Below are 22,432 nucleotides of genomic sequence, written 5' to 3'. Positions count from 1 at the left end.
GCCGGGCCTGCACATCAGGAGCAAACCCCCGACTTCCGCAACCACGCAAACCTGAGTATCATGGTGCTCGCCGCCATGGACCGGCTGACGCAATCTGCCATGTCCAAACCCGACTGGACGGCCTCACACATGGCATCCTTGCCATCCTGAACCATGGCAAGGAAACCATCCCGTTCGTCCCCTCCGGGAATATGTTCAGCCGCCAAGGAAACACAGTTCCACAGAATGTGCGTGAAACGTGACAAGGCACATATGGAGTTGGAGGCCTGAAGCGGCATACCCCCTGCAGAAAACACTTTCTTCGCCCAGCTGTCAAAACGCTTGTCGTCCCTATCAGGAGGGATGGTAGGGTCTGACGCCTGCTTTGCTGGGGCCGTAGTCGCCTGCACCACCAAACTCTCCGGAGTAGGGTGCTTGGACAAGTAGCAGGGGTCACTACTGGCTGGGCGTTATTTTCGCGGCAAAGACTTGCCCACTGCCGGGAGACTCTCCGGAGCAGTCCAAGCCACCGCCACCCTTCTTTGCAGAGCCATATGGAATGGCAGTACCGGGTCAGTGGGTGGACCTTGATCGAGGATATCCATAACGTCATCCTGCACAAAATCAACTGGGGGCGCCAACCACCCCAAGGCGCCGGTACGATGACTCGGCATGGGTGCCAGGCTCAGGCCTACAGAACTCCGCCTCCGAAGAGGTGTCCAGACCGCTGGCGTCATGCAGTGACTGACGCAAGTCCTCAATCTGGCTATGACCTGAAAGAATCTCATCTGGTACCGTGTCCGGAACCAACCCATCATCAGAACCCTCATCCAACTCGGAAATATAATCCATAGGCTGGAAAGTGGGCATTGAACAGGGGAGAAAGACATGTTTTGCCTTGGCCAGAGCCTTTCCAGGGGGTTCCCCCATGCCCCTGGGTACCTCCGACACCACAGCCTCGAAAGGCGTCGAGCGAACCGGCGTCAACGTCGAGTGAATAGACGGCGAGCACGGAACCGACAACGGCTTCGACACAGGCCTCAAGGGCGGTGCCCCGAGGGTGTCCTTCGACAGCCTGGGTGCCGATGGCGTTGACGACTTCCTCGAAGGCGGAGCCTCGAGAGAGTCCGTCGACAACCTCGGTGCCACCGGCGTCGACATCTTCTTCGAAGACTTCACAGGTGCACACAGGCTCGAGCGCGTCTAGGACCGGGACCTGGAACGGGCATGACTGGAACGATTCCCCTTGTCCGAGCGGGACCTCTCCCGCGAATTGTGCCAACCACCCAAGCCTGAAGGCATACGAGCAGTGTCTCCAGTACGATCATGACCGATCCCTCTCGGAGGCGTGGACGGACCGGAGCCCTGCGATTCAAGAATCGCCAAAGTTGCCTTCCCGGAGAGGATCGCTTGGTGGGATAAGAAACCCGCTGATGGACGCAGTCCTTGGAAGAGGACGGGGAAGGCGACTGATGACGGCGCTTCTGGGTGAGCCTTGAAGAGGAAGAGGAGCGGCGGGACCCACTCCGGGACCGAGACCCCCTAGACTCACGACTACGATGGGGAGAGTCGCCCCTCGAATCGTCCGTCGAAAGCCCAGGGGACCTCGCCTTCCGGGGCTTGAACACCTTACAGACCGACAGCTTCTTCTTACGTTACCGCAAGGCCTTGCACATAAGCGACTGGCAGTCGACACAATCATCCGTGTCGTGGACCTCCCTGAGGCACCAGAGGCAGGCGTTGTGCGAGTCCGTCACCGACATCTTGGACCTGCCTGCAGTCCCCACACTTCTTGAAGCCCGGACGCGGGGTGGAAGCTTCACGAAGAATATACTTCACAATACGAACAAGTTCGAAGAACCGAGAAAGACCAGCAAAGAGTCGAGGCACGCCGAGATCTCCGAAGCGAACACGTTCGCGGAAAAAACGGAACCGAGGCTACGGGTGTCGTGCGTCCTACTTATAACATCTGGTGACGTCGGCCGTCGGAGGAGGTCCTCGAGGACGGCGTATCGACGTAGGACGCAGACGCCGAAAGAATTTCCGAAGCAGCACAGATGTGGTGATTACGGTCATATATATGGAATACGTCGGAGGACCCAATCCCCTCGAAAGGTGTTTTTCCAACTCTTTTTAAGTCGATAAACACCGTTGAACTGTGATCACTTGTGTCTGTCGTCTTACTGTTGGTTTCCTTACAGTAGAAAAAAACAAATTAGAAAATGACAAAGTAGAAATGACTGAGTACTTTTGTTCGCATTTTTAGGAACTTTTTGCATATTTTTTTGGTTACCATGCCATTATTGGATACGTGACGAAAATGGTTACTGCCCCGCAGGAGTACTACTTCCCCTGTTACACTAGCATTGGCCGAGCGCAGGCAACGCTCTTCTGGTGGGTGCGAGCCAGCATAAAAGCATCTAAAATGATGGTACGGTAAGAACCAGAATCAAAGAAATGTCCAATAAAGGTTCTATAAAATATAAGACTTTAATTAAACCAAAAGTAAACAAAAAACAACCCACACCTGTAGCGAAATACACAGAGAATATAGACTATGCTAAAAGGGATTTCTGGGTACTGAACAACAGGGCTCTGCATGTAAATAGTTTTGCAGAAAGTCAAGCACAACACAAGAATATGTCTTTAAGGCATAAAGTGGGGTATTATTTATCAAGAGAACCCACAGAACACGGCCAGGGAGACAGAACAACTAATTTGGAATAGTGATGTCTTCTTTCAGGGTCTCTACACCATTAAGCCAGGGTTCAGGGGGCGTTCCGGTGTTACGAGTTAGGTTTCAGGAGGCAAGCTGGCTTGACAGAATTCAACAAAGCGGTGCGATAAGCAGCCATGACTCATGGCTCGAAGAAGCTTGAGAAAGGCAGGAGATGTTTGCGTTGGGGCAGCTTCTAGGCTTGACCGGTCTAATTGAGAGGAAAGGCGGAAAGTTAGGTTTAGTGCTGCACATGTTCAGTTGGCTCAAAGTGGCAATCGGTCGATGTCCTCGACTTGATGTCTCAATGACGGTCTCAGTGCCAGCAAAGGATTGGTGGCTTGTACTTGCAGATACTGTCAAAGAGCACAGAGACAAGTGGATAAACCCCCAGTGAAATCATTCTACTGACAAAAGGAAGAGAATCATTTAGAAAATCCATGAGGGTGTGAAACCGAATAGGCCTTTACGTTTATCTCCCAGATAAAACCTAGACAATAGGGGTTACCCATGCTTTAGAATACATTGGGGACATTCTGGTGGTTAGGGACCCCTGGGCTACGGTGAAGGGGGCCCACGTGGAGGTCGAGAGCGTGGCAGGAAGTTCGAGGGTGCGGTAGGGAAGGTCGAGGGTGCGGTAGGGAAAGTCGAGGGTGCGGTAGGGAAGGTCGAGGGTGCGGTAGGGAAGGTCGAGGGTGCAACAGAAACCCCCTTAGTTTTAAAACGTACCAGCCTTCACATGGCATTTGTTTAAAATACTAATAAAGCACTGTAAACCTATCCCCTTTGACTGTCGATTTCTGAGGCCATCTGTGAACGATGAACAGGTCCATTTTCATTGGGGTATTCTGAAGTTTGGGAGGAGGGCAAGAAATCCTAGCAGAGCACTGCGTAATTAAAACGAACTTAAGTTATTCTGAAAAAGGAGTGTGTTTAGATAATTACACATTCTTAACCGAGAACTGTGTGGGGGCAGTGGCAGAGTTCAGATGTCATTGAAAAAAATACCCATTTTTAAACAAACTCAATGGAAAGTCCTTAAATAATCTCAGAAAAAGAAGATATCTGCGTCAGTCATGCCGGCTCTGATACGGCAACATAAATGACCTCTCCCCAGACACGACGCTCCATGACCTCTGCCCAGACACGACGCTCCATGGCCTCTGCCCAGACACGACGCTCCATGACCTCTGCCCAGACACGACGCTCCATGACCTCTCCCCAGACACAACGCTCCATGACCTCTCCCCAGACACAACGCTCCATGACCTCTCCCCAGACACAACGCTCCATGACCTCTCCCCAGACACAACGCTCCATGACCTCTCCCCAGACACAACGCTCCATGACCTCTCCCCAGACACAACGCTCCATGACCTCTCCCCAGACACAACGCTCCATGACCTCTGCCCAGACACAACGCTCCATGACCTCTCCCCAGACACAACGCTCCATGACCTCTCCCCAGACACAACGCTCCATGACCTCTCCCCAGACAACGCTCCATGACCTCTCCCCAGACACAACTCTCCATGACCTCTCCCCAGACACAACGGCTCCATGACCTCTCCCCAGACACAACGCTCCATGACCTCTCCCCAGACACAACGCTCCATGACCTCTCCCCAGACACAACGCTCCTCCTCCTCTGGATTAAGATGGCGGATGCCTTTGCTTCAGCGAGCCGAGATCTCAAGCTGACGGTGTCCTTGATGCATTACAGAGCGCTGCAGCAAGCCATCCCGCCATTTGCCTGCTCTTCTATGTCTGGTATTTGCTCGTAAACTCAGCGTTTGCACCCTCAGTTCTACTAAGCTGGGAGTCGGTTCAGGATCTGAGAAGGACATTGATTTAATTAATGCAAACCGACTATAATTATAATGATCATTGTTCTTTTATAACACGCTTAATATGCCAGCAGGTGCTTTCGAAGCACGGGATCAGGATTCAAACCCACTTCATGCTGAGGGATAACTGTGCCCAAGTGCGCCACAAACAGGGTCGGAGGACACAGGGTGCTTCCCTGTTTCACATGGGTTTGTACTGGTCCCACCGATTAATATACATTATTAAGAGCAAATCACAAACCCTGAAAGCCGATGTCTAGAGGGTGCGAGACCAGGACACAACACTCTTACTTTCTGCAGACAATGCAGTCCTTATGGACAAGGCAGAGATTAAAAAGCACAGTTGAAAGTCTTCAGGCATTTTATCTCGGGGACATGTGTTAGCTATGGTACAGATGTCCAGCCAACTAAAATAGATATAAGGAAAAAACAAGATAAGATTTTCTCTGATGTTGCAAAACAAATATTACTAATAGTTTTTGATTGCCTACATTTGGATGAAAAGGAAACTGTTTTAAAAATGAGTTAAGGTCACCAACTATAAACATGTGAAATTTATCTTTGTTGGGAGGGCCATCATTAAGGTACAAACTGGGTCAAAAGGTACCAAGGTTAGGAATGCCATTAAATACAAACTCTGTCCAAATAAAGTATCTCTATGTCACTACAAATGAAACCCTAACTCACGCTACACCACAACACTAATTCACAATACATCATTGCTGTAGTTGAAAGGGGTCTTCTCAAGAAAGGGGTTTAGTGAAGGAATATAAAACCCCCAAAAAAATCTGAATGCAAAAATGTGGGATCTGTGCATTGGCAGAGCTGCGTCTTAGCATGGGAGTCAATGCACTTATATTCTGGGAAAAGGTGCTATTTTGGGAGACTCTTGGAATGGGGCCGCATGCCAGTACCGAGACAAACTGAAAAAGTGTACTTTTAGATATGGGGTCCGATGTCCTACACTACACTGTACCCCTCTGGTTGGACTCTCGCTGATGGGTTACTCATTCAAGGTCGCAACAGGTACGCGTCTCTGAAGTGTTCCGTGAGAGGGCCTGGGGTTACGATGCCCTGAGGTCCGAGGGCCCGTACACTTGGTATTAGCTCTATGGACTCCACTAGTTGCTGGTAGACAACCGCTTATTTATTACTAGCGGTACCACCCGGTATTGCACATGTCTGTAGATGACATGAACGTGGGGGTCAGCTAAAGACTATGATATGATATATGATATGGCATTTGTAACGCGCCTATACACAAGTGTTTCAAGGCGCAACAAGGCAGGGAGGGGGATCAAAGGGAAGACAGACAACGATCCTACTAGGCCAGGTGTCATTCAGATCGCGCAAGTGCATGCGTAGAGGGAAGGGAAAAAGTGCAAGGGGGAATTGAGGGGGCAAAGTGCAGTACAGGGTAAGTAGAAGAATAATAAATAATATGGCCAGCTAGTGGCAAGTGCATGGTAAGTGCAGAACAAGTGCTGAGAAGGGGGCTGTAGGGATACAGAGACAGTCCCGCAGTCCAGGGGTTGTCAGTGCAAGTGGAGAGTGGCGGGGCCAAGGACCGGGATCGGTGAGAGTGGCCCAGTTGCAGATTCAGTGCAGTTTCAGTCAAGAATTAGCAGGGGAGAGGGGGAGAGTAAGCAGAAGCAAAGAGGAAAGTTTTGAGGTGCTTCAGGAACCGGAGATGGTTCTCCTCAAGTTTAAGGGAGGCAGGAAGGCTGTTCCAGAGGGAGGCCCCTGCCGCGGAGAGAGATCTACCCCCAACTCGTTGCTTGGAGAAGCGGCTGCCCCTGAGGGAGTTGGAGGCGGATGAGCGAAGAGCTCGAGAAGGAAGATATTTAGGAAGAGAGAGTTGAAGGTATTTAGGCCCCAGACCCCAGAAGGCCTTGTGGACAATGCAGAGTTTTTTAAACTTAATCCTCGCAGCCACTGGGAGCCAGTGTAGAGATTTCAGTCCTGGAGAGATACGGTCCCTGGGCTTGAGGCCAAGGACAAGTCTCGCAGTCCTGTTCTGGATAAGTTGCAGAGGGCGGAGTGTAGAGGCAGGCAGATTTAGATAGTGGCTGTAACAGTAGTCCAGCTTCGAGAGAACCAGGGCCCGGGAGAAAGTGAGCTTCTGGGGGAAGGAGAGGAAAGGAAGAACACCTCTGAGGAGGTGCAGCTGGTAGTGTGACTTCTTAGAGATGTCAGATATGTGAGGAGAAAAGGGGAGTGTGGAGTCGAAGGTGACCTTGAGGTTTTTTGCCTTGCAGGTAAGAGCAGCAAGAGGGCCAAGAGAGGCCGGCCAGAGAGCTGCAGGGAAGGAAGGAGTGGGTGTGCCGACGAGTAGAATCTCAGTCTTACTGGCATTAAGGCAGAGATCATTGGCGGCACAACATTCCTGGATAGCAGACAGACAGTCAGAGATGAGGGAAGGAGAGGAGGCGGCCGAGGGTAGCCTGAAAATGAGCTGGGTATAATCCGCATAGCACTGAAAGTTGGGGCAGACAGCGGCGATGCGGTGGGCAAGGAGTGCCAGATACTGGTTGAACAGCCAGGGAGAGAGGTTAGATCCCTGGGGGACACCACAGGTAGAGAAAAAGATGTCAGAGAGGAAGGACCCAAGTTGGACCTGGGAGGGTCGATTGGAGAGGAAAGAGGTCAGCCACGCCAGAGCCTGACCAGTGATACCCAGGTTATCGCGGAGACGGTTGAGCAGGATGGCATGGTTGACAGTATCAAAGGCAGAAGAGAGATCGAGCAAAATGAGAACACACGGAGAGATGGAGTCAAGGTTCGCAAGCAGGTCCTCACAGATTTTCAGGAGAGCAGTTCTAGTGTATGTTTTATTGTGTCATAACTTCCTATTTCTGAAAATCGCAAAATCTGCAATCTCCTGAAATCGCCTGTACTGATAGCACAGGGCCGGACCCCGCTCCACCCCTGTGCAGGGCGAATGGGTGGAGTTTGTCCAATCTCACTATCGCCAGTACAACCCAGGCTGGTATGCCAACCTTGTGTCCTAACTTCCTGTTATTGAAAAAGTCGCAAAATCTGCAATTTCCCGAAATCACCTATGCGGGGCGAATGGGTGGGGTTGGTCAGAATTCACTATCGCCAGTACACCTGAGACTGGTATGTCAACCTTGGGCCAAAATTTTCACCCACCAGCTGTTGTGGGGCTGGAGCCAACTATCGCAAAATCGCCAATTTCCGGAAATCGCCTATACTGAAAGCACAGGGCTGGACAACGGTCTATGCAGGGTGAATGGGTGGGGTTGGTCAAATTTTAGTATCGCCAGTACTGTCAGAATAGAAACAATATTGTGCCTCCCACTGTAATAATTGTATGTGAATTGGCCTACGCCAAGTTGTCTATACATCATGTGCGAACAAACTCCACGGCAAGGTCTTGACCTTAGAGAAAGTAATGTAAGTCGCCATCTTGGATTAAGCCGCCATTTTAGGTTCTCTTGTTATATGGAAGTCACCCTGAACATCAAAATGGAGGCCGAATGACATTCTGAGTAAGATTCTGGCTGTTGTGACCTCCGTACAAATGAATAATTAATATGCCTGCAGGCCACTTGTCGGGGTCGCGAACTGACACCTTGTCCTACCGTTGACCTATATGTAAATGTACAACTATATCAGTGAAACTAATCGAAATGTATATATTAAAGGATTGACCTTGCAAGGAACCCAAAGACCTGTTTCGCAGAATGGTTAACCCACAAGAGGGTTGGCTCAGGGCTAGACAAATTGTATAAAAAGCCTGGGTATTCCAATGTGCGCTCTCTCTCACTAGCACATCGAACCCTCGTTGAAGTTCGTTATGTTACTCTGAGAGCCGAATAGCTATCCGTTTGTCAATTGACTTGGTAACTGTTGTAGCTTTTAAATAAAGCACTTGTATGTTTCTTTATAACCTGTGTTGGTTTGGTGTGTTTCTTTTTGGGCTTCCCGGCCTCATATTATTTCTCTGTTTTCACAGTACATCCCAGAGTGGAATGCCGAACCTGGCCAAAATATTACCCGACCAACTGTTAGGGGGCTGGGGCCAACCCCAAACACACACACACATATATATATATATATATATATATTGGGGTGCATCCTCCTATATCCAGAGGGATGCTCTGCAGGATCCCCCTGCATAAAGGAAATCCAGTGCTAGGCTCCACAGCACCCTTGATTCCCTATGACAGAGCGCATGTGACATGGATAGCAGCGTTCCTGATCCCAGCATCTGATTGCCCTAGAAAAGACAGTGGCCAGAACCAGATATAGGTGCTTCCTTAACAGATTGCATCTGGAATCCACGCCATGGGTGAAAGCCTTGAAGGAGCCATCACTGATTTTTTAGCCTTCAAAAGTTTCAAAGGCTACACCCTTGTGATTCGTACTGGAGTGTTCATTCGGCTCGCAAATTCCCTATTTAACCTGCAACCTCACCATGTCGAGGCAGAAGCATAAAAGATGGAGAGGACAGACTGGCAGCCTGTTCTGGACTCAAGAAGACACTGGACTGAAGATTACCCTCTGCTGCGTGGCATCTTGCCAAGACCAGTCGGATGGTGAAGCTCTACCATGTATGGAAGACACCAGACTTCTGCATGACCAGAGGAAATGTGCCCAGTAGATCAGGATCCTCTTCCCCAAATGGGTCATCAGTTGGGTTGCAAACCCTCAGGATACCCTGCGCACAAACAAAGCCTTACTGATAATCTCTGTGTGTAGCCAACACAAAAGCAGGAGAACCAGCCATCCTCATCACAGGTAACGGATAGAAATTGAGGCCTGTCGTTACATGTAGGCATTGTGAAAAACCAATAGGTAAGTCAGGGAAAGGCCGATCAAAACCTTGCTGTCTATCTGTGTGTCAGTGCACCTCAGTGTAATTACAGGGCTGAGAAAATTCATCCCATCAATAAGGAACTAGAATGAACCAAAAGATATGGAACTCTAAGACTGTGCCATATATGAAGGAGCACATCAAAACCACTCTCCCTCACCTGTGCAGCATCCTAGCAACCTGCATGAAACAGCCCAGCGACAGAAGGACCAGGATGGCTGCAGACTTCTGGTTTACCTGCGGCGAGCAGAGGTGGTCCACCCAGCGCTTCAGGACCTCGGCACACTCATCAGTATTAAGGCGCACCTAGAGCAGAGGGAACCGAAGCCAGAAAAAGATTAACTTCTAGAGACCCCAGCTGGGCTGGAATCTTCCAAGGACCCCAGCCTGCCTGGAGACATCTCCTGTTTACAGGCACCCATCTGGACATTTCACAAACACAGGCAGGGAAAATAAACAGAATATCTATTTTGAGACAATGTGAGCCTCCGCTTGAAAATCTGCACATACAAGCTGCGGCAAAACTTGGGTATAATTTCTTTGAGTTGACGAAGAATAAATGTGCTTCAATTTAAATGTTCGTTAAACCATTTCCCTTTCAAGCGAATTTGTTTATGGACATTGCACTTGGACCTTGTAAGTTCCTGTTCTCTGTGCTGTTCTGCCACTCTCCCCGGCAGAACCTGCCTGCCATGTTTCCACCATCTGTCGCTCCCCGACTCTCCTCTGCAGGCCCTGCTCTCCTGCAATCACTGTGTCTTTGTCTCTCCCTTTCCCAGGTCATCTTCTCGCTTTATCTTTTTACCCCATCCATGAACAGCAGTTAAGTCCCCAGTTTCCACACAGCACTCCACCCCCTGATTTTCTTGTCTGCCCAAAGGTTTCCTCAGCAGTTCTGGCTCTGTGCCCACCAACTCACTGTCTCAAATGCCCACCCCTGGTTTTTCAGTGTGATCTGGTCTTTCCTAAGCAGCTCCAACCAGCCCACTGGCAGCCCTGCAACTGGTGCTGGCTAAAGTTAGGTGTTTCACATTTTAAAACTAACACCTTCATCACTAACTTTTGGACAAGTACTTCTGTAACCACAAGATTAAAGGAGATGTTCAGGTGAGCACTAATATGAGGAAACGTAGAGACCTTGCACTTGCTTATCAGTCATGGTGTGGGTTGTAAGAGTTAAGGATATGAATACTCAGTAAACTAAACTTAATTACATAGTGAAACAATCTTTTTCACATTGGGTGCATTAATAACTTACAAGCATTTATAAATTAACTTGCTAAGGAGGAAGAGAGCTCTTGAGGTAGATGAACAGAATCAGGGGAGGGAAAAAGTAATGTGCTACCAACCTTTGCGAGCCACGCTGCGCGGTTCCACTCGCCATAAGTCTGTAAGTAACGACACGCGTCAGCAGCCTTGTCAATCAGGCAGAGAAGCTGCACCCCCTCTGCAGGAAAATTGAAAGATTGGTTGACAGGGAAGAGGAACGAAAACCTGCGACTGTCAGGGCTCAGAAATATCTCATCTGTAAAGGCAAGACCTATAATACGTGTGCCTCACCTGCAAGCTTGCCGTTTGCAATCATATTGGTGGCGACAAGTTTGATGGTGCTCTGGGATGGGCCTGAGGAGGTGACGGTGGTGACCAGGCAAGCCTTCAGGGAATCGCAGTAATAGTGCTCATTGTCCGCACTCGTCTCCAGCAGCAGCTGAACAGCTCGATCTGTCTGCAAGGCAGAAAAAACATAGGCCTTGAAACACTTGTGTATAGGCGCGTTATAAATGCCCTATCATATCATATCATATCATAGGCTGAGCGAATCCACACTAAGCTCGCAGACCTAGGACCTTCCTTATTCTGGAAGAGTAAACTGGGAGAATAAAGGGCCAAAGAAAGTGAAAAATATGCGGCGGTGCAAAACCTCTGAATTATACAGTAAATCCCAAGCATTCCCCAGCGGGTCCTTTTTTCAAACACTGCAGCCATCTTGTAGTGTCAAAAGGATGGACATCACGCGTACTTCAGTGAGATGATACACAGTTATTCGCTCATCACTCCACCAGACACTCCCCCCCGCATCCTAATTAAATGCCACAGTCACCGAATTGAGTTTGAGCGACATGGTTTCAACAGTCCAGGTTTATGGCGTAGTTATAATGGTTCCTGATTTGCTGAGGAGGACATGGACCGCATGTTGTCGTACCCCTGCACATTGAAGACAGGCCCAATTTTAAGTATAGGGCTCAATCACATAGTCCGGTATCGCCATAAATGAATGCTAGATAGCAAACATATTTAGTTTGATGATTCAAAGTTATGACAGTGCAGGTTTCCTGGACCTCAGCAGCGGTTCCATTAGACACAATGAGATGCAACCGGCAAGTAGGAAGATGGCTGGTCCACTGGAAAAGGTACTGAACAAGAGAAAGGATGAACTCTTGAATTCAAGTACTGTTCAGCTCTGTTATTAAGCAGACGGTGTGATTGGAGTACTTAGCAGTTGCTTGCATATTCAAACCTTCAGAGTTCAGGTAAGAAATTGACTCTTCAGAGCCTCAACAAAATGAACAAATTACGAACCTCTGATAATGTTCTTTCTGATGGATGTTCCTCACATGGATTGTTTATTTTAGATATATTCCTCCTGTGGCAGCAGATCTCGGAAATCTTTGACAGCAGGAGACGCTGTGCACTTCTGGCATTGAGAATCCTCAGCACGGTGATCGTGGAGTCCAGACGTGACGACGTCGGTACAAATACCAACACTGTGCCCTGTGAAGCAAGTTACTTGTTTCTTCCCCCGTGCTCAGCTGCCTTTGGGATCACAAAATATATGCGGTGCCTTATATCACTGAAGGAGATGGTAGCATGAGAGAGCTCCATGAATAAGGGGCAAGCTGGGAGGGCAACGAGGAACCCGTGGGAGGAACATCCATCAGAAAGAACATTACTGGAGGTTAAGAAATTCGTTTTTCTAGTGTATCTTGTCCTCCTATGGATTTTTCCATCTTCGATACACTCCCATAGAAGTATCACAAATCAGAAGGAGGGAGGAGCGAACTGCATTGGTGTCAGATAAGAACATGCTGCAGGACAGCTCTGCCAAAGCGGGTGTCCTGAGCTGACCCCCAGTAGTGTTTTGCAAACGTATGTATAGAGGTCGAGGTTGCAGCCTGACAAATATCCTTAATAGTGACTAACCTTTGGAGTGCTGGTGTAGTACCCATGCTCCATGTTGCATGTGCTCTGAAGACTTTGGGGATGTATTTTCCCACTCTAGAATAGCATTCAGAGACGCACAATATGATCCATCATGTGATAGACTGTTTTATTACACCCTTGCCAGTCTTCGGGCCAGTGTAGCCCACAAAGAACTGGTCTTCCAGTCTGAAAGGGCTTGTTCTGTCTATGTAGAAACTCAAAGCTGTTTGGGGGTCAAGTCTATTTAGCCTCTCCTGCTCCTTAGAGTTATGAGGCAGAGGATAAAAAGTTGGTAAGCAAATCGTCAGCCTCACGCAGAAATTCTGACACCACCTTGACAGAAACAAAGGGTGTCTCCTGAGCATCACTTTGTCGTTCATGGAAATCGTGAAGAGTGTCTTTCACGACAAGGCCTTCAGCTCGCTGATCCTGCCTGCTGATTAAATTGCCAAGAGAAAAGCAATCTTCCAGGTGAGGAGCCTAAGAGGACAAGAGTGATGCCATCAGGAAAGTTGGCACCACAAAAAGGGTCGGGCGAAAGGCAATTGTAAGTCCTTTCAAGAATTGCGTAACAATGGGAATCGTGAAGAACGACCCCTGTTTGGGTGTGGCCTTGAGATGGAAAGCGCCGCCAGATGGCCTTTGACTGTGGTAATCTGTAGACCTTTCCTGACAAGGTGAAAGTGGAAGAACAAGACCTTTGAGGTGTACCGGAGGAAAGTATTGATTCCACTGGCTCTGCACCAGCTGCAAAATGTCTTCCAATGATAGCAGTATAAAGCCTTAGCTGCTTGCCTTCTGGCTGAAAGCAACACCTCCATTACGCTATTCGGAAAGTCCCAGATCATAAACTTCACCCTTTCAAAAGTCAAACGTACAGGGGTGAAGAACCAGGCCTCTCTTGAGAGAGCAGGTCTGCCCTTTGGGGAAGACGCAGCAGAGTCATGTCCAGGAGGTCCGGGTACCACATCCTCATGGCCCAATCTGGGCCAATCAGGAACATAGTTATTCGGTACTTCTTCAGCTGCCAAATCACTTGGGAGATGATGTGGATCGGCAGGAACACAAACAGGAATGGGAAATTCCAATCTACAACAAAGGTATTCCCTAGTGCCCCTCTCGGGCAGACTTTACCTAAAGCAGAAGAGTTTGCACTTCATATTGGAACTGGATGGAAACAGGTCCACCTAAGGGGTTCCTCCAAAGGGAGAATACGTCCAAAAGGACTTCTTGGCACAGCTCACATTCGCTAGAGGCCGAGCCCTGCCTGCTCAGGGCATCTATGGTTGTGTACTTCATCCTGACCAGTTGAACTGCCGACAAGGAGTTCTTGTTTTTTGCCTCCTCGCACATGGGTAGTGACCCCACACCACCTATATTGATGATGAAGTGCATAGCCACTGTGTTTTCTGTCATGATTCGGACAGTTTTCCCTTGTATTGTGGGAATAAAAGCCATTAGTGCTTTTTGCCCTCAACTCTAACAGGCGTATGTGGTGTTCCGCCAGGGAGCACATCAAGCTCACTGTCGGCTTGTTCAGGTGAGTGCCCCAACATTCCAATGAGGCATCTGTAACCAGTCGCGTTTGGCCACGGTTGCTAAAATGGTTCACCTGCAATCAAGTTCTCAGAGTCACCACAGGAGATCCCGTGCAACTCTGGTCAGGACTTGCAACAAGTCAGTCATGCTAACGGATACTGTGACCATTGACATCTAAGGACCCACTGGAGTGACCGCATTCTTAGACGGGCCTCTGGCAACAGGAAAATACAGGATGCCAGGAGACCTAGCAACCATAAAAGGTCTGGGGCTGGCAAGCATCCAGCATTCTGGAATCTGGTGACCATCTGTTGGATGTGCAGAGGCCTGTCCTGTGAAGGAAAGCCTTGCCCAGTCCCAATGAACTGGAGTGTCTGGCAGGTTGTCACTAGGGACTTCTTGAGGGATGAGCTCAGTTTGTGAAGGAGGTGGCAGGTGTGGTCGAGGTGGTCCAGAACCTGACCCAGAGAACAGTCTCTTATCATCCAGTCGTCCAAGTAGGGGAAAAACATGAATTCCCCCTGCCAGAGATTGGCCGCCACCATCGCCATCCACTTGGTGAAAACCTTCGAGCTGAGGGAAGAACAGGAACTGAGAATAACCAATACGAACATCGGGTACTTTCTGAGCTTCAGCTAGATTAGCACATGAAAGTAAGTATCCTGTAGGTTTAGTGACAGCACCCAATCCCAGCGCTCGAAAGCCTGGAGGATTAGCGAGAGTGCGACTATCTTGAACTTGTCTGAGGACCTCGAAGAGGGGTCACAGACCTCTGCCCTTCTTTGAGCATTTTTGAGAATAAAGGGAGTACCACCCTATGTTCCTTTTCACTTGGGGTATCAATTGGATGGCACTCATCTTTGGTAGTGCAACCATCTCCTGCTGGAGTAGCGGGTCCGGAACAGAGCAAGGCTTGATGGCTACCATAGACGGGATAGACAGTACCCTTGCATGACCACCTGCTGTGCCCGTGAGCTAAGCCCTCAACTAGCCCTATTGCTACGGTGCAAGTTCCCTATTCTGAGAAAATAACAAAAAGGTGCTTGTCAGGGTGTCATACACAACTCAACTTTGTGCTCTGTCTAAACCTATGCAATCTTTCTAACTGACCCCACCACGAATAAAGAAAATACAAAAAACGTAGCCCAGATAAGTGCTCCTACTACCGCTTGCTTGGCTTGTGCTGGCTGGTGCATGACCTGCACCCAACAAAGTCTCTAGAAACGTTCCTTTTGAATTAACAGCCATTAGCTTTCTCAAACAGTTCACAGTTCCCAGACTTTAACTTTCTTGTACAGTTCAAAACAACAAGTTCCTTGCTTTTTAACATAAACATGAAGGGAGAACTCCGGTGCCCTTCCACCAAGTTTTCGTTAACGGTAAATGTTTGTCCCCTAAATGCACAAACTGGGTTTGTACGTCCTTTCGTTTTTCTACTGTCTGTCGCTCACACCTCCAGGGCTGTCTCATACCGGTAACACGGGTTTATGGTCTCATTTGGACCTGCTGACTCTGCTTTAGAGTAAGCAATTGTGATTCTCCACCCTCTTTGAGTGGCTTTGAATTTCCGGTACGGACCGAGCTCATGCCTCTTAGCTGGGCATTCCCTTCTTGCGGAATCAATCCTTCAAATACACCCCTCTGTGGTGTATCTGTTCTTTCTTCTGGCAACCTTTCTTAGGGTATTTGATTTCGGTTCACCCCCTTTGGTGGTACGCTTAATTTCTGGATTCTGGCAGGCCCCTTCTAGGTATTGCTTTCTCTTATTTCTTTGGGTACTTCTCTTAGTCTCTTGTTTTTCTATAGGCTGACGGGCCGCTGGGATGCGTGATTTACTGCTGGGTCTCTGTTGGAGCGCTGCAGATTTTAATTGCCCTCATCCTGCTCCTTGCTGGGAACTGCAAAGCTGTTTTTCCATGGTGGCCTTCAGTGGGAGAGGTGGTTGCTCCTTATGCAGTGGAAACGGGCTTTGTGGGTCGTCGGTTACCTTCTCCTTCCTTTGGGTGCCGTGGTTCGGGCACACCAGTCTTCAGTGGAGGTGGGTCTCTCGCCTCCAGAGACCTGGGAGCTTCGGCCTTCCAGCGCTCCTGGGCTCGGCAGCTTCTGCAGGCTCTTCACCCAATACGTTTGTGTGGCGGTCCTACCTCCAGATTACATCAGCTGCATGCTGCTGCAGCAGCTTCTGCTCTACGCAGCCACCTTCTGTCTGGCCCGTTCCCAGTGGTCAACTCATTCCACACCAGCTCCTCAACACCAGGTATGGGTCTTGTCCCTTACATGTCTCTCCCTGCGATGAGAGACACCATTCCATTGGTCCTGGGGTTCCAGTTTCAAGGCGGGTCAGCAGCCAAACCAAAAATATTTAAAGGTCCCTTTCCTTTAGCATTGTTGTCAGTTCCCATTTGGGACGTTAGTGTTAAGAGAGGTTAAAAATGTGTTCAATTGGGAGTCCTTGTCCCTTAAAGGGAGCATCAACCCCAGTGAGATCCTGCTTGCCCAATCCTCTAGGAGTGATTTACGGAGTGCGCTCACCTCCAGTGTCAAAGGGGGTGGCTCCCCAATTGGGAGAAGGGATGAATTCCCTGGATTCGCCCCAGTGGGTGGCTCATCTACGAGAGACCTTGATGCCCTCAGTTTAGCTGCATGTTTCGGAGTGCTTCTGGGATCTACAGGTTTACTGACCTGAGAGGATTTGGGCACTGAAACGCTACTGCTACAATTTTGACGTCATGTTTGGCCATTCTTAGGTCTCATTCTCTTAGCTCTGGTTTGAATTTTTGGCAGCTGGATGTCCTCCCTCCAACCCCTGGCTCTCCATTTTGGCAGGGCCCTCGGTGCTGGGACTGCCTCTGGGCCACTTAACTGTTATCTTTCCATTTTACTGCCTTGGTGTAGGAAGTCGACGGTGCCCAGAAGTGTGTTGGGACCCATATTTGTTTGGGACGTCCTTAGTCACCTCCACCACCCTCTCTGTGGGATTGTTTTTCTGCTGGTCAAATGGCCCTGTTTAACTGCAGCGCTGCACTAATATGCTTTGTCTGGTTCCTCCACCTACCTTGAGCTAACTTTACCCTTGCTTTCAACTCTAGCTGGTGGGTCCCACTCCTGTGAAAGCGTTTTGTTATTGTTTTATGCAACCTAGATCATTGTGTTACGCTCACCTGGCTCCCACAGGGGCGTCAATCTGAACTCGACAGCTGCGGTCTCCACCAATGTGATGCGTAGTGCTGAGATGACGGACTGGACTGGCCCACCTAGCTTCGTTTGCTTGGCCCGTAGGAATATTCTTCTGCAAATGGAGAAAGGGAATTAACCGAGCGTTAACCCCCCCCCCCCCCCCCGACTCCCGCTGTTCACCCCACTGATCACCTTTGATGTCCCCTCTTATAGTCTCACCTGATGGTTTGGAAAGATGAGCTCTCCATCCTGCATTGAGCGCAGGGGGGCGTAGATAACCAGTTGCTTCACTGGCTCGAAGGAATTGGTGAGTTCCAGAACAATATTGACTCTGAGATTCCCGGCAAGACGCCGTAAGTATGTAGTTCGTAAGAGTTCAAATGTCTGACTTTCACTCTTGTCCGATTCCTTGCAGGTTGACCCTAGTGAAGAGTTCCTAGCAGGCGAGGCGACGCGCATAAAATAACTTCTTTCTTCCAGCTCGAAGGTGCGATGGATCGGGAATTCAGGTAAGGATCAAAGGTATTGCTCTTGTTCTAACCTTTTCTCCTTCTTTCTCCCTTTTTCTAGGAGCTCCAGACTCGAGGCGAGCGTGGCAGAAGACTGGATGCAGACTTGCAGGCACAGTGAGCGTTACGCTGCTGGATGCAGAATAATGCGAAGCGTGTGCTGCTCTTCGGGCGTGGTTTAAATAGCCTCCAAAGTAGTCTCAGTTAAGTATTCCTCCCCAGCCACACCCGAGTAAAAAAATGGTCCCTAGGTAAAGTAGTCCCTTCCAAGCCTCTTTCGGCTTGGAGCTCTTGCAACATGGTCTGCATCAGGTAAGTTTTAATCTATGAGCCTGGCACCTATGGCGCCAGGACTGACTCTCCATATGAGCCTGGCACCATAGGTGCCAGGACTGCACCCAAATAGCCCCTAGCAGGGGTTGTTGGGCTTGCTTAGAATAACTTGATGCCTGCTTCCGGGGTTGCTGGACTAGGACTGGGTCCCCGGGGGTAGGCATCATGACACATTGCTGGTACAGGGGTTAAGTCCCTAGGTGTTTGGACCCTGTGATCCTGGACCTGAAAAGAAGAGCTGAACTCACTGGGTTATTTTGTAGTTCCTGAACCTTCATTTCAGAGACCATAGCCTTAGGTGTTTCGCTATGGGTCATGGTTTGGTAGGCTATTCAGGGTATCCACATGATCCGTGGTTGTCGATCTCTGCCTGTGTCCTTCAACTATGTTTTGCCATTTCTTTTGCAAGGAAGGAATGGTTATCAGAAGTACAACAGACACAAGGAGTACAATCCAAGAGTGTTTATTCAACAGTATATGGGTGAGATAAACACCTAATCTAAACCTAAATCTAAGATGGAGCAAGCTATGACTATCAAAGTAAAGAAAACGCTGTCCTAGTGGTGTTGTATCAAAACAAAATGGTCTATACAAATAAACCTATTGCCAAATCCTTACTCTATATAACAAAAGGGTGTGGGACAGAGTTTAATGCAAAGTGAAAAGTCCAAAAGGGTTTCGGTATTTCAGGACTGCTGAACTAGTGCACTCCCTTCCACACGTTGCATCACGGGACAAGGTGGAACAGTGGCATGACTGTGAGCACCCCTTGAGTCTATAGGCATCAGGAAGCCGTTTCTTCAGAAAAGGCAGGATCCCTCGATTCAATGTCTTTTGCTTGGCATCCCTCGATCGGGTTCACTAGAGCCTTCAATTCACAGTTCAGTTAACTTTAACAATTCTACTAGCGTCTAACACTCGGAAGCTTGTAATTTTTTTTAAACACATATTTGGTTCACTTTCACCGATTCACTCAGGTTCCCCTCATCCAGGCTCAGACCTTCCTGTGTAGGCAGTTCTAGCTTCCCGTGATCGGGTGCGAGTCTTCAAACCGCTAGCATCACACTTGTTACTTTGCAATCGTTCACGCTTTCACTTCAAAGTACTTGCCAGTTCAATACAGAAACTTCCGATAGGCGATCGTGTCTCGCTGGGTCACTTTATTGTAGCAAGTGCGTTTCCTTTCAACAATCAGGCTTCGGATACTTTTCAAAGGTTAATACGGGCCTCCTCTCCAAAGGCCTTCTAGTATCTGCAGTTCTTAGCATAACAGGGCTAATAATTCCTTAGGTTAGCTTCATATTTCGTTTAACCTTTTGTCAAAGACTTTCGACTGCACAAGGGGAGGTTTGTACCCTTGACTTTACCCTCGCATGACCACTGACTATTTGCCTCCTCTCTCGGTTACACTCTCAAGTGATTCAGATTTCTTTTGCGGCTTCCCTCATACGCACAATCTCGGCATTCTTCATTTTTGCTACTATTTGCTTACGCAAGTGATTTCTCGACAACCCAACAAGCACTTCAAACGTTAATGTCCTTTTCATTTATCCACTCAACCCGGGCTCCCATTCCACACATCGGCAGCGGCTAATGCAGTTTATCAAGACCTTCCGTGTAGTCAAGGCTTTTGGCCTAGCGCGGCTCACATCCTTTCAAGTCCTCACACCGCACATGCTGGAGGTACCGCTGTGACCTTCTGCAGGAGCAGGGACTACCACCCTGCAGCTGGTAGGACCACAGCCTTTCATTCGCCTCCTGGTCCCCTCTGCTCTGCTTCCATGGTTGCGTCGCCTTCGCCGGGATTTCCTGCCCTTCCATTCTGCTGGTCTTGCCTTGCTCTTAGCGTGCTCTCTCGCTCCGCCTTTTATCTCAGTGGGGAAAGGTAATAGGATTCAGGTGTGGGTCATAAGGATTAATTGCCTAACCCTGCCTGATGCTAACATTGGGACATGTCAAATGGAGTCTTTGCAGCAGTGTGTGTGTATAGGAAAGGGGGGGGCAGAGTTCCTAAGCAATACATGGAACCCAGAGGGTCAATAGGGAAATGGCAAAGGGGATACTGCGTCTTTCCTCTGGGTACCCCACTTCCACTCCCCACTGACCCCTCACCCGTGTGATCCTGTCGCACTGGTCCACCCCCGGGGTCTGGATCCAATAGCAATTCCTCAGAAGTGCGGTTTTGTCTTATTTATTCTGATGGGGAACTTTTGAACTTACCTGAACTCTTCCAAAGTGACTCTTGCAGTACCTTTCTGTCATTGGACACTTTTCTTTGGCCCCTCCCCTGAGTTATAGGCAATCCACTAGAATGTTCGCTTGTCCCAATGATTTTATATGTATTTTAAAAGTCTTGTATTACACTCCTGCCTATGAGAAACTTCCTGATGTAATGTATACATGCAAAGCACTGCTGTGTTTATATTTCCTAGGAGTGTACGGAGATGGTGCTGTGAGCCTAAATGTACTCGGTGGCCTCTGTGTTTATATTCTAAAGTGTGCTCCCCTTTCCCCCTCTCGGTCCTACGTGTAATGTATGGTTCACTTTTGTATTCTTACTAATCCTATGTCCTAGTGCGGGGGTCTGTAACCTTTGGCTATGGAGATGTTTTGGACCACAAGTTCCATCAGCCCTATCCAACATAGTCAATGGTGAGGCGCCACAGCTGGGGAGCCGCAGGGTGCAGACCACTGTCCTAGAGGTTGAGGGTTACACTGCTCAGTGCTGGGTTTTATCATCTCCGGTCCCTTTTCTTCGCAGCCCTTCTTTCACTACATGCATTCATGTGACATCCCCAAACAGTGGGTTTACATGTTAGGATAGGAGTGGGCAGAGTCTACATTGGCAGGTACTGATTTTTCGATTCACGGTGTTGCAATGGGTTATGTTTCAATGACAGTACTTGCTTTTACTCGATAGCTACTCTAGGTGACATTTTATAACAAAGTGTATATTTTCAGTATACCAGTGAAGAGTGCTTTTTTTGGTTAACGGTGTTGATTAACTGTACTTCACCAACAGCCTTCCTCCCTCCAGAAGTGAATAAGCCCGACTGCTCGGACACTGCTACTACCTTATAGAAGGCTGGTCTTTCCTTGTGCTTGGAACATCTAAAAAGCTTCAGAATCGATGGTTGCATCGCCCTCAGCAAAGGGTTTTACAAAAATCTCCCAGACGGGCGCTATTCATTATTAGCGCTCCCTTTTCTGCTGTTTCCACCTCTTCCCGACTGATCCACACACTGATGGTCCGCATGGCTTCTCCAGAGCCGGGGTCCTTTTAGGCTTTTAACTTAGCTTCTCCCCCAGGGTTAGGGAAATGAAGCAGAGATCCATCAGGTCACCGCTCGTCTCTTAAGAAGGCTGGTGTCCTGAGACAATACCAGGGCTTCACAGTAGTCTTGGTAGGTTGCATCAGCGGGGCTTCCTCGCAGGTTCCTTTAGTTTGGTGTCCTCTTCTCATGCCTAAGGACCAGTCCTATGGTTAAATAAAGTAATGGAGAATTCTCCCAGTTTACAAAGAGGAATACGGGGAGCTGAGTTGAAACTCTGCCACAGATGTGCACAGGGCTTCCATTCAACCATTTTGCAGGTAGCCTTTCCCTGGTCGATGCTGCATTTCATTGTTCCCAGGCTCCTTCCCGGGCTTTCGTTCAAGAAGTAGCATCCGCTCCGGAATGACAGGCAACATTCGTATAGCCGGACAGATCTTCTTCTCGCTTTCCCTGTTCTCACCCTCCGAGACAGGCAGCGGTCAGGACCACAAACTGCTTCCTCCAGTTTCTTTCACACAAAAGGAAGCAATGGTTCAGACTAACACAGAGTCATCCTCAAGAGCTCTGTGTGGATTCAGCATGCACAATCCCACTACTGCCACCAGGACGCAGCTAACTGTGCAAGGAGTCACGCACCAGGAACTGCATACTTTGGTTGCCATTACCCTGAGAGGCCAAGGTTCTCAGGATCACATCAACAGCTCATGTCACTGATGAGGCTTCAGATCCGGACTCATCAGGGAAAGAAGTTGGCAAATCAGCCAGGAAAGAGTAAAATGACAGGAGTTCCCACCAGAGGTACAATCTAGGATGTTGGTCCTCACAGGTGATCTATGCAAAGCAAAATAGAAAGCCTAAGACTAGTAACTAGGGGCCCACAGTAGAAAGCAGCTTTAACTGCGAGAAAACACGACTTGCTGAGAGAGATGTTACTGATCGGAATTACTTTACTGGCCTTTCTTATCGCACATTAGCATGCTCTGTTTCCCATAATTCAATTTCAGCTAACCGGAAGA

The 22,432-nt window shown here is 48.9% G+C and overlaps 1 protein-coding gene across 1 annotated transcript in view; it reads right to left on the bottom strand.

The window, feature by feature from the left end:
* Nucleotides 1-22,432, bottom strand: part of WDR11 (WD repeat domain 11) — a 1,001,187-nt gene that overhangs the window by 31,046 nt on the left and 947,709 nt on the right. The window contains exons 25-27 of the mRNA XM_069611952.1: nt 10,943-11,108; nt 10,732-10,829; nt 9,543-9,688 (exon numbers count right to left, since the gene is read on the bottom strand). Of these exons, the coding sequence (XP_069468053.1) occupies nt 9,543-9,688; nt 10,732-10,829; nt 10,943-11,108 (410 nt within the window). The remainder of the gene's footprint in view (nt 1-9,542; nt 9,689-10,731; nt 10,830-10,942; nt 11,109-22,432) is intronic.

Source organism: Ambystoma mexicanum, chromosome 8, assembly GCF_040938575.1.
Source record: "Ambystoma mexicanum isolate Mex_15411 chromosome 8, UKY_AmexF1_1, whole genome shotgun sequence".
Classification (NCBI taxonomy): Eukaryota; Metazoa; Chordata; class Amphibia; order Caudata; family Ambystomatidae; genus Ambystoma; species Ambystoma mexicanum.
The sequence above is the reverse complement of the archived record's forward strand: the minus strand, read 5'-3'. Positions and strand labels throughout refer to the sequence as shown.